Source organism: Cyprinus carpio, chromosome A12 (genome assembly GCF_018340385.1).
Source record: "Cyprinus carpio isolate SPL01 chromosome A12, ASM1834038v1, whole genome shotgun sequence".
NCBI classification, from domain to species: domain Eukaryota; kingdom Metazoa; phylum Chordata; class Actinopteri; order Cypriniformes; family Cyprinidae; genus Cyprinus; species Cyprinus carpio.
The window spans coordinates 23,797,961-23,811,317 of record NC_056583.1 but is presented as its reverse complement, the minus strand read 5'-3'; the positions used below and the strand labels follow the sequence as shown (position 1 = coordinate 23,811,317).

Genomic DNA, 13,357 nt, shown 5'->3' with positions numbered 1-13,357 from the left:
ACACTGATTATGGATTAGAAAAGACTAGACACGGCGGTAACAGCTAATAACAACGTTCATTAACATTCGTTAACAAACAGTATGGTTTAACAGACAATCCTTGCCCGGGTTACAAGGTTAATTTGTTTTATTTTTGTTGTTGTTGTTGTTGTTGTTTTTGTTTTTGTTTTTTAATGTGCAATGCATGCCATAATATATATGTAGGCTATAATGCACACAGTTTTTTTTTTTTTTTTTTAAATCACCAGAGTCTGTGGTGAGATTTATAAACTTTAAATATTTTATGGAAAAGACAGCAAAAAGTTGAAAGGTTATTCAACTTAGAATATAATATTATAAAATGTATACATATATATCAGAAAACCATTGAATCAAATGATTCCAATGACTGTTTTGTAGTTTTTTCAGGCATTTCAACCCAAAGCTGTTTAAGTCTTGTAGCTGACCTCTTGTGACCTCTCATGATATCAGTAAAGAAGTAAATTAATAATGCAAATGGTCTACCACAGTTTATGCCACAGTTAGAGTTGAGTCTTCATGTGCAGTGCATGCTGGTCCAAAACTACTGCACTGTGAATCTGCCCTGATTTACTGCAGCACAAGAGCAATAATGCAGGTGTGAAACACCACATCCATGATGAACCTGTGCATTATTCAAAAGCTGAAACCCATAAAGAACACGCAAAAGATCAGACTGAGCACAGTAACAACATCAACAACATTCACTTTGTAGCTACATGAGTTTCGAAAGAGCAAAATACTGTGATTTCATCATTCTGTTCTTGCATTACCCCGATTTCAAAAGAGCAGACGGGAATGGATCCAACTTAAAGAGACAGCAGAAATCCATTTGGAACACATCCTCGTCTCAAAGACTGTCCTGCTGCATTGAACATAGAACCCCCATTTAAACAGTGATTAGCTTTTCTCCAAGAACGATTTAATGAAATATTAATGCATGAATGAGTTTCTGAGTGAGAGAATAAGTCACAATAAGGATATTACTAAACATACATCACTGCTCACAAGGTTTCTTTTCATGAATTGTTCATGGGTCACTCAGACAGGAGCATTTCACAATTCAAAAAAAGTGATTTATAAGAATTTAAAAGCATTTCTTCATAGTAAAAAAGCATTTCTTAATAATAAAAAAAAAATCAAGACAAAATAAGTTAATTTTTAAATGCTTAATTAAAAAAAATGGTTAACAGCAAAAAAATATATAGCATTGTTTTAAATAATTCAGTGATTGATAGATTTTTACAAAACAATCATGATAACGGGATTAAAAAAGGAATTCTAAGAACCCTACAAAAGCATCAAATAAATAATACATATTAACATAACGTTACTTGATTTTCGTGTGTTTAGGGAAACCCCAGTAACAGCCCATAGGTCAATCCATAGTCATTTAGTAGAATGGTCTTCCTCATGAGCCCTGAGACCTATGATGTAATTCAGAGGCCTGGGATTGTCCTGTCCCATCCCGCCCTGGAGTCAGTGTACCCGCTGTCTTCAGGTGTGGAGCTCCTGTGATAAAGCAGGGTCAGTTTTCACCATATACATGTCCTATAAACCTCACTGCACGCTTTCACCTGTGCCGTCCATTACTGCGGTGGGAAAAAAACAAGAAATGCTTTATGATCAATTAGCTGTGGTGTCTCCATTTCACCTGACGAAGTAATCCTTCAGTTCTGCTATCAAAGAAGGGGTCTGGTTCATATATCTCCAGGTACGGACCCGTCTTTACCCCCTCAGCAGGGGTGATCGGGTCCAAACTATCAGAACAGACTTTCCAGTCCCAGACAACAGGGTTTCCAGTTTCACGGATGCCTTTGAGAGATCCTATTCCTCATTCAGCATGCCACTTTTAAAAGTTTGTAAAAACCCTTTTGTATCTAAGGAACCACAATAATTCTTAGAGAAAAGGCGATTTATGGGTTTATGCAGTTCGCTCTGGTTCTAGGTCAGTATTTCGCTGTAGTAATCAACATCCCGCTATGATTCATCACTGCTCTTCATCCGAGGCCAGAAGAAGTTTCTCAAGAGCAGTATTCATCCATCCATCCAGCCGAAATGTATTCGATTTCCTGTTATTTAGGACTGTGCTTTTAGGATTCTGTCATTTTTATTAGCATCAAACTCAAAGCCCAGAATACTGAGAAAAGCCTCTTGCAAAAACACATCAATATTCGTCATGACAGTACGAGCAGACTCAAAATGTAGATGGCCTAGAAGACAAAATCTGCTGAGATTTGTGCTAATGGTTTAGAAGGAAAATAAGAAGGTACAAAACAGGTTTTTTTGAAGCACAAAACTGAATTGTCAACACTAGCATGTAAATGGAGACTCTCGGGGGCCGTTAGAGCAGGAAATGTTCTAGTGTTTTGTTTTCTGTACCCATACATCAGATGCATGTCTCTGGCCATTATATTGTGTCTTGTGCCATGAACCAGTGTTATTACAGTTAACTAAAACTACAACCATAATAAATAAATAAAAAAACTTTCATTATTTGAATTAAAACTAACTTAGTAAACTAATATATATATATAATATATATATATATATATATATATATATATATATATATATATATATATAATATATATATATATATACTTTATTTCAGCTACCAAAGAAGCACTTTCATTTAGTTAAACTTGTACTAAAATTGAAGCAAAATAAACTTCAGATGAATAAAACAAAATATATAAAAAAAATTATCTTTTGTATTTGTTATTTCAGCTAGTTGCCAATGCAACATTTCTCATTTTTATTTGGTTTAACTTGATGTACTAATATTACTAAAATTTAAATAAAAAAGTCATATTTAAACAAATTAATAAAAAAATTAAATGTCAAAAACACTAAAAATGTACAAAACTTGAACTAAAAAAAAAATTGAATTAAAATTAAAATTTCACAATAAAAACTCATGAACTCATAAAAAAGCATGAACGTTTGCTTTTTAAGATAGCTTGTCAAAATGTGGGCATTTTTGAGTTTATGAAAAGTTAATAATTATTGAATTGTTTATTAAAATGTAAATTAATAAAACATAATAAATAATCGAAATAAAAACAATTAAACGCTAAAAAAAAAAAAAGACTAAATATTTTATTTGTTTTTTGAGTTGTTGTATGGTTATTAATTATTTAGTTGTTTGTTGAAATGTAGTTTTGTTGTTAAATTGTTAAAATATCAGGGGGACTTCAAGCAATTATATATTTAGTATTTATAATACAGTACATATAATTTATAATATTTTAGGTCAAACAGCATCAATTTTATAAAAAAGTCTGTGAATCTCAGGCATAAAACATCAAAAACAGTCTTTAAAGCTGACATATTTATAGCTCTTTCCCTGAATAACATCTCCAGAAGGAAATTCTAACGCGCCCTGAGTAACCTGTAAATGCAAATATAAGAGCAGATATTTGTATTGAACCAAAGACTTTACCAATGCTTTAGATCAGGAGTGTCAAACTCAATTCCTGGAGGGCCGGAGCCCTGTAGAGTTTAGATTCAACCTTAATTAATCACACCTGATCCAACTCAAGTCCTTCAAAATTATTTGAAAACTACATGGCATGTGTGTTGGAACAAAACTCTGCAGGGCTCCGGCGCTCCAGGAATTGAGTCTGACACATATACAAAGAATCAAAATTTATAACACAGTTGTTGTCAGATTTCAATGGTGATGTCAAATATGAAATTTAATAGTAAGTATTCTGCACAGTATCCCCATTCAAAGAAATAAAAGCTGTTACTTGCATGACTGGCGTGTTAAAAGGATGGCCGCTGAGTGAAATGACTGGTCTTACAGGGATTTTGATCATTCGTAGTAGTTGGTTGAGCATTTTTGTGCCTACATTTCTATTCTGGGTTCAGTGTTAAAGTCTGGCCTAAGATGCATCATCTTATCACGTGCACAAAGCTACGTTCTGGCCCATTGTTTTGATTTAAACATGTAAAGTAGTTAATATACCAAACACAAGAAAAGGACATAATATAAGGTCTTTTGAATCAAGTTTTACTGCAAGACTTTGGTTTATAACTCAACTATTGCACAGTCATGTCCTGTCTAAGCAGGCACATGTAGGACAGCTTCGGCTCGGTTGGAGAGAGGACAAAAGCCTCTTTCACCCCGTGCAAATGTTCAGTTCCATTAGTGATGCATTCCTATTCAGACAAGGTCAGATTCCTTTTGCTCCCGGCTAATGGCTCGGTGAGACACGGACAGAGGAAGGCTACTGATGTCATAATGAGCCCGCAGAACCTACGACTGCATGAGAGCAGGATCAGGCCCTTCATGTTATAAGGATGACTTCAAATGTTGGATTTTAGGCTTTTAGCGATGAGGACTGGAGTCACTGTGTGCTCTTTTATTTTGTGTGTCTTACATAACGTAATATGACTGGGGCAGAGGCAGGGCGAACAATCTGTCTATACAGCAACTGTAGCAACTCTAAGAAGCCAAAAGACTATCCTGATGTCCTGTGTTTATCAGTGTCATGCGATACTGTTTGGAGGATTGGCAACACTGAAAATGCAAAGTTTCCACAAAAATATGAAGCAGCACAACTGTTTCAACATTAATAACAATCAGAAATGTTTTTAAAATCAGCATATTAGAATGATTTCTGAAGATCATGTGACACTGAAGACTGGAGTAATGATGCTGAAAATTCAGCTTTGATCACAGGAATAAATTACATGCTAAAATGTATTCAAAGAGAAAACAGTTATTTTAAATTGTAATAATGTTTCAAAATTTTTACTGTATTTTTGAGCAAATAAATGCAGCCTAGCTGAACATAAGAGACTTAAGATTAAAAAACCTTAATTATTTCAAACTTTTGACCAGTAGTGTATGTATATAGAGAGAAGATGTAATCCAGAGCCATATAAATATGGCTGCAGTCCATGTTTAAGGCACATTCAATCTGAAAGTAATATCAGTTTCTAACTAATGTCACGTCATATTTTTCAAGGGACGGCATGAGAACTGCAGAGTGAGAAGAAACACAGTTCCAAGGCAGTGTCAGTGATTTCCTCCTCTCTGCAAAATCTGCTCCAGAAGTTTCTGCAAAAAATTATAAAGCCTTTGGTCAGTTTTATTCCAAACATCCATCATTTGCGGTCAGCAAGAGGTGGACTCACCGAATGTTATTGATGAAACACATCATAGTTAATACTAGTCGTCTGGGTGATTCTGTAATCCCACAGGGTGTTTTAAAGAAAAAATGCTGCATAAAAAACAATCACTGTAATTTTAAGAAAGAGATTGAAAGTAGCTTTAAACGTTTATTGTTTCTCATGAGTGTTGAAAGGTTCAGTTTTTTTCAGAATTTTCTCTATGGCTCGTTCCCCAAGTTCTCCTCTGCAGTGAATGGGTGCCGTCAGAATGAGAGTTCAAACAGCTGATAAAAACATCACAATAATCCACAAGTAATCCACACCACTCCAGTCCATCATTTAACGTCTTGTGAAGTATAAAGATGCATGTTTCTAAGAAACAGATCCATCAAGACAGTTTTAACTTCAAACCATTGCTTCCAGCTGAAATGAGTCCATAATAACGCTTTCTCCATTCGTAAAAGTCATCTCTTCTGAATCAGGAGATAAATCTGCAAAGATCAAGCACCGTTTACAAGCCAAAACAGCTCTAAACAAATACTGTATGTGGGTGGATTTTGATGTGATAGACAACAGGAGATGGACTTTCTCACTGGAGAAAGCATTATGGATAGAGGACTCATATTTCAGTTTGAAGTTAAAAACTTCTTATTGATGGATTTGTTTCTTACAAACACACAGCCTTTTGCTTCGCAAGACATTAACTGATGGACTGGAGTGGTGTGGATCACTTGTGGATTATTGTGATGTTTTTATCAGCTGTTTGGATTCTCTCTGACGGCACCCATTCACTGCAGAGGAGCTATTGGTTAGCAAGTAATGTAGTGCTACATTTCTCCAAATCTGATGAAGAAACAAACTCATCTACATCTTGCCTAACCTGATGGTAAGTACATGGTCCAAATGTACTTGGTCAAGGACGAGCTCAGATTTTCCAGAATGTGAAATAAATGTTCATGTTAACAGATGTATGTTGAAGAATCACCCATATAAAGAGAGGCAGAATCAGAGAGGAAATATTGGAAAAATGTTCAGCCTCATGACAGACACACACAAACTGGCTGGCAGTGATTTAATTGTCTATATTTGTGTGTGTGTGTGTTACAATGTGCATGTGCAGTGGTTTCATTGGCAGTGGATGGGTGTTCATTCCTGTGAACAGTGGTTCTATACACACACAGCACAATGAAGCTCTTTACAACACTGCCAACCAGACAGCATTCAAAACACACACACACACACACACAAAATATTTTCCTATCTTTCGTCTCTCAAATGCATGCATACTTACACACACACCACCATCATCATCAATAACTGAATGCGATCAATATCTAACAATGTTAGAACAGGAAATATATAAATAAAGGATGCAACTTTTGCCATGTTCAGAACAGCATACTATCATAACTAATCTCATGATGAAACTGTTGAAAGAGTTGCCATATGACAAAAATAGATAAGCAGAATACATGTACATATTTCTGTGTATATGTGAATATGTTGGAGTAAGTCAAGGCTCAGTTTCAGATAGTCTATGGTGATTTTTTTGACTAACCTACACTGATAGTCTGGCCTATAGCGACACCTGGTGGCCAGAAAGAATGACATGTACCCTTATTGAGGTCAATATGGCATTATAAAAATTAAAATATATAATATAATATTTTATATATTTAACAATTTAAATATAAAATAAAATCTATATTTAGACATTTTTAATAATGTGTTACATCAGTATTTATCCAATTTTATTAATTGTTGTTATGTTTTTTTTTGTTGTTGTTTTTTTTTTTTTTTATTTTTTTTTTATATGGTAGTGAATGATTACCATTACTATATTCTTGGCATTCATATTTCATGGTATTATAGTTCCATGTCCAAAACCATGATATTTTAAACACAGAGCAATCAGAATAAAGTATTTCCTGAGAATCATCTATGAGCTGTAATAACACACACACACACACACACACACACACACACACACACACACACACGGCTCTGTTTCATCTCTGGTATGTTTCACTTTAATCTAAAGCCCACAGGTTTTAATTAACACCAGGATCTCTTCAGAAAATTGCACTTTAATGCGGTGTCATCAGGAGTCTGACATGGCTCACCTCTCTCAGCATAATTACTCAAGTCAGACATCGGTCAGTCTCCCATTAATGCTCACAACACTGGACTCTGACCCTGATGGATTTGGGTTTCAGGTCCGCCCTCGAGCCTTCAGCCTTCAAAACTGAGAGACTTTCAAGGGAGTGTCACAGATTCACACAAAATGTCATGCCATTGTGTGGAGAACAGGGTTTATGTCCAAACAACATCTACTGGCGTTTCCCAAACAGGGGCGCATGAGTTGATGAAAAGCTAACAATTAAAGCACAAAAATATAAAATAAAAATTGTAAATTTAAAGTGTAATAAGTGAATAATAAAAGGCAATAAATATTACATTGATATTTAATATTGGATTAATATTACTTTATTTGTTTTCATGTCATGTGATCATCAGAGAACTGTGAATATGTAGGTGTGTTGTTATAATATTAAACAGTAATATTACATTTCAAGATGTACTTCAGGGAAATATTTTAGGTCAAAGTGGTTTGGCTGACAAAAGTTTAGGATCTATTCATCTATTCAAGTGCATTCAAAGTTTTTATCTTAACCATAAACTGACAAACAACATGACATTTTGTTGATTGGTTTCTATTATTATCATGAACAAAAATATTTTTTTATTAATTGAAATAAAGCTTATTTATTTATTTAGCTTATTTTTTCTAGATAGCACTAAAAGGACCAACTTTTTATTAGAAATAAATAAAAACTGAAATACAACTAAAACTGAAACAAGTTACATTCAAATATATATAAAAAATCGTGTTATTAAAATAAATAAATAACAAAAGCACATAATTGCTAAAAATGAAAACTGAAAACATAAAAAAGGCTCATTCAAAATGTTAAAAGCTATTATAGTATATAAGTAAAATAACATTGCTGTGACATCACACTGGGTAGCCCCGCCCATTGCTAAATCTCATTAGGTTAAAATCTTATTCCTTGTGAATATATTAAACAGCAAATATACTGTGATTGACTGTGTGCACCTGGTTTGGACATGGTCTAAAGATTTATTCAACAGCAATAGTAGTGATGCTTGACACCGCAAATGATAACATAAACAAACTTAAACAATCTGCTTATCGAAAGCATCATTCTGAGCAGAGATGTTGTGTGTGTGAATGTGAAGACAGGCCTAGAAATGTGTTTTCTGACAGAAAATGTGTTGAATATCACTCTCTGCACTCTGTGTCAGGTACTAGTCTATATTTAGAGTGAGTAAGATGTGTTTAGAAACAAAATACATCGGCCAAAATCAATTTCTACTGCTAAAGGAGCGGAACGGGTTTAGAGAAGGTGTCCTTCTCCGGTCCCATTGAATTAGGGGAATTTTGATAAGATAACGGAACACCTTGCAAAGGCGTATTGGAAAAGCTTCACTTTCAGGATTAATGCTGAGAATTAATCTAATTTGTTGAACCAGTTAACGACGACTCAAAAATTCAATCCCACACTGCGAGAGAGAGCCTCTGCTGTAATGATTACCGATGGATCTCAGAGCTGATCTGAGATCAGTCTTCACTCCTAACTCCTCTAAACTGCTCTCAGATCAGTCCTACACATCTGTAAAACAATATGTCTACCTTTTTAAAGAGCTCTGCCCGCAGCCTGTTGGTCCGAGATGCCAGTTTTCTTTTCTCTTCTTCTTTTTTCCTCTTTTCTTCCTCTCTCCTCTTCTTCACTTCAGGGAGCTGGTTATAACTCCTGTCAATCAAAGCTCACAGTTAGCATGCGTGACATACTGTACTAGCTGCAGTTTTTATAGTTGGAATTTGTGGCATAGTGTAATTGGTGTGGAAAAGACAGTGTTGCAGAAGAAAGTGGTGCCTGTGCATGCAAAATCACTGCAATGAGGCCAGGGTGTTACCGTGGGGTTGCTAGGGTGTTCTGTGCTATTTTGAATGGTTGCTAGGATGTTTTGGGTGTTTACCAGAATGTTGCTGGGAGTGTTCTGGGTTGTCATTTACGGTGTTGTTGGGATATTTTAGGCGGTTACTAGGGTGTTTTGGTTGGTTGCCAGAATGTTGTTGGGGTGTTCTGGGTTGTTGCTAGGGTGTTGTTGGGATATATTGGGAGTTGGTAGAATGCTGCTGGGGTGTTCGGGATGGTTGCTAGGGTGTTTTGGGGGTATTAAAGGTGGTTGCTAGGATGTTTTGTGTTCTGGGTTGTTTGTATTTTATGTTTGGTTGTTTCCGGGATGTTGTAGGTTTTATTTTTTGTTTGTTTGATTTTATGGTGGCGGGATGTTGTAGGTGTTCTGGGTTGTTGTTAGGGTATTTTGGGGGGTTGGCAAAATGTTGTTGGGGTATTTTAGGTGGTTACTAGGGTGTTTGGGGGTGTTCAGGGCGTTGGGTCAGATTCTTGTTGGTTTGTTTTGTGTGGTTGCCAGGGGTTGTGGTGGTATTTGAGGTGGTTGTTACAGTGTTTTCGGGTATTATGTGTGGTTGCTAGGGTATGTTAAGTGGTTATAAGGTTGTTTTGGGGCATTCTTGGTGGTTGCTAGGGTGTTCTGAGTGGTTTCTTCTGGTATTTTCTTACTGGCAATGTAAAAAAAAAAACATTTGAGTCTCTCTGATAGTCTGGTCTCTCTTTCTATGAACTTTTACTTTGAAAAAGAAAAAATAAACAAAGATTTAATCAAAAGAAAAATAATATATCATATTTGTGTTGATCTTTTCTGAGATCAGAATATATCAGAGTCAGAATTAAGAAATAAAAAGTGAATATTTACAGCGTTATCTTACATAACCGCCCGTGTTATTCAGTCACACACCACATCAGTGGCTTAAATCAAACTTCTGAACACAGGCACTCATTCGTGCAGAATCCATCCAGTCGTGCATCAGGGAGCTTTAATTCAGAAGCACAGTGAGACCAGATCTAATCGGAATAGGTTTCATTCAGCAGCAGCAAAACAAACAAGCTGTGAAAAGCACAATCAGGGCGGCAAAACTCTGCGGCCGCACAGACACACACAACACCTTCAATACAGATAGAACTGATACATCTATCTGTGTGTGTGTCTGAAAGACAAATAAAGCAGGAAAGGTGTTTCTCAAAACAGGAAGTGGCATGTTCTTTTACCTCCTGGACCACAGCTGTAGACTCTTTCCCATGATGCGTCTGTCTTTGGATTTCACAAGGCATTCTGCAGAACAAACATACACACAATAAAAGGGGTTCCTGCATAGGTAAACTTTAATTTAAAAGGAGCAGCAGAATCTATGATTAACTATCATAGAACATCAACTTGTTATGGATCCCCAAAAATCAGAAAATAAATTGGTGCACCCTTTTATTATTAATCTACAATCAAGTCTCATTTTGAAAAATTACAAGAAGCAAGCTTTCTGTTTACAATATGTCCTCTGCAGATACATGCAGGAATAATTAGGCCCACACTGAATTTATGTATGCAAAAAGTGCCACAGATTTCCGACAGCTGTTATTTAAGTTATAGACATACCTTTTGCATGTTTATGTAATATTTTGTCTAATCTGATTATGCATTCAGCTGTCCATGTTTACAGCCATTCAGATTCTGTCTGTGTGCCGCATTAAATAATGACAGGCCATGTGTTACAGTGATTTTATTGCAATCAAGAACCCTTAAACCAGCCTAATGTGGTTTGCTGTTCTCAGCTGGCCGTCAAAATGGTTTCTACTGGTCAGGATAGAGGGTTTTAGATATTTGGACCACAGGCAGAGAAACTACAGCATCTAGACATATAGCTAAACCACTTTTTTTTTGTTGTTGTTGTTGTTGTTTTTCACTTTGATAAAATCAGTGTATGGGATAACCTTGAATGAATAGTTCTCTAAAAAAGCAGCTTAAAAAATATGGAAATTATATATATGCAATAATAATAATAATAATAATAATAATAATAATAATAACAATAATAATAATAATAATATGGTGACGATGATGCAACAATATTTATAGTTTTTTTATTATATATTTTTATATATTTTATAATTTGGTATATATTAATTTGTTTTATATTTTTAATAATAATAATAATATAGAAAATAAGTAAATAAAAAAAAAAAAATATTTGAAAAGTGCTTATCTATTTACTTGTAATAGTAATAATAATATGATTAAGATGTTGATGGAAAATATATATATTTGGTATATAATATATTTTACTATATATTTTATTTTTTAAATAATAATTATAACAATAGTAATAATAATAGCTAATATATGTGTGTTTGTGTGTGTGTGTGTGTGTGTGTGTGTGTGTGTGTGTGTGTGTGTGTGTGTGTGTGTGTGTGTGTGTGTGTGTGTGTGTGTGTGTGAAAATGTGTATTTTTATTTGCAATAATAATAATAATAATAATAATAATAATGATAATAATAATAATAATAATAATAGTAATTTTACAACATCTTTAAACATGGCTCATCAAATAAATTCAGACTCAGTGATGCATTTTATAATGTTGCTGAAACACCTAAAGGAAGTCTAATGTTAGTGATGTAGTTTTAACAGTGCTCAGATGGGGGGCGATATTTCCTATCTTTTAACAACCACTGCTATTCTCTCCAGTGTTCTGAACAATCCCTGCTCTCATTTCAGATGCTGATTTGATAAACAGAGTCTGTCTGAATATTAAGGACCTGAAAGTCTTGTTTATTTTGACTGCATCTGAACGTGTATGAATGTCATGATAGCTTTACAGCGCCTGCCGCTGATAGTGTGTGCGGCACACCTCCGCTCTCAGGTGTCTGCGGTGAGCTGTGGGAGCTCAGACTCTCCTGCAACCTCCTCTCCAGGGCTTGAACTCTGGCCTGCGAGTGCCGGATGAAATCAGGCCGTCTGATCGCTAAAGCCTCCTGTACACACAGCAACTTTCAATAAAGGGCCGAAAGAGCTGCTCGAATCAAAGTTGAGATTTAAACTCAGAGACTCAGAAATCAAGATGTTCAAAGCTGTGTCAGTAAAATCACAAATGAGATCTCTTTGATATTTCAATTATTTCTCCTAGACAGTAATGAGTTAAATGGAAATATAATGGAGACTTTAAGATAACAGCTGTGTTTGGAACACACACACACATATATATATATATACTTTTTTTTTCCCCAAAACACCTCTCAGTTAAAGATGGACAAGCAAAAACCTTCTTCTGGGAAAAAAAAAACAACATTTAACATTTTTACTGAAGTAAAAATTATATTATTAAAATATTATATGGATTTTTTATTATTAAATATACATTTAATTATGAAATAACTTGTAAAATACAAATTATAAATGGACAGAAAGGTGAGATTAAAATAAAAAAATATATTTAAAAGAAAATCACAAAATTAACCACAAATCTACATTTGTTTTATTTCCTACTTTTAAAAAAAATATTTGGCCTCGATAATAAAATTGTCTTGACTTCCAACTTTAGAATTCTGCAAATGATTAAAAAAAAGATAAATAAATTATAAAAAATCCTGAAATCCTACCCTGAAATGTAATAAAAGGTCAAAATCAATTTAAGTAAATAATTGCATTTTTAAATTCTAAAAACATTTTCTTTTAGAGGTAGGGTTATAGCTTGAGTTGGTCTACACTACAGTATTTCTAAATTGCTTTATTTGTAGACATCTATTGCATGTCCTCGTTTACATAACTACTAATATTATTTTGGTGCAGAAGTACCTGCAAACAACAGAAGAGAGAAGAGTAACTCACGCTAAGGGACAGTGGAGCCAAAGCAGTTTCACAAAGGTCATTTTCGGACTCAAATGGGACAAAATCCACACATTGTTCTACTGGACATGTTTTGTCCTTTCCATTAGCACCAGCAGCCTCTTCTTTGAGCTCCCCGTGTTCATTTTGCCCTCTAACCTCTATTAAACACACAGATAAAGAGGAACAATATTCAGTCATGAAACCTCAATCTGTAATGCTCAGCATAGGCAGATATTCTGCAGGTCACTAATGGAGGAAAAACTCCAACTGTGTGTTGAGCTGCACTAATGCCAACATGTCCGGAGTGTAAAGACATCAATCTCTCTCTGTTGTCTATATAAAATCCCCTTCATCTTGCTAAATGTCAGTGTGTTTCAAGTGAAGCTT

At 34.8% G+C, this 13,357-nt stretch overlaps 1 protein-coding gene across 2 annotated transcripts in view; it reads right to left on the bottom strand.

Moving 5' to 3' along the window:
* Positions 1-4,805: 4,805 nt before the first annotated feature.
* Positions 4,806-13,357, bottom strand: part of LOC122147075 — a 28,188-nt gene continuing 19,636 nt past the window's right edge. For both annotated transcript variants that reach the window (XM_042768099.1, XM_042768100.1), the window contains exons 8-12: positions 12,971-13,128; positions 11,994-12,117; positions 10,359-10,422; positions 8,858-8,978; positions 4,806-5,089 (exon numbers count right to left, since the gene is read on the bottom strand). In XM_042768099.1, coding sequence (XP_042624033.1) covers positions 5,048-5,089; positions 8,858-8,978; positions 10,359-10,422; positions 11,994-12,117; positions 12,971-13,128 — 509 coding nt within the window. In that variant the 3' untranslated portion in view covers positions 4,806-5,047. The remainder of the gene's footprint in view (positions 5,090-8,857; positions 8,979-10,358; positions 10,423-11,993; positions 12,118-12,970; positions 13,129-13,357) is intronic.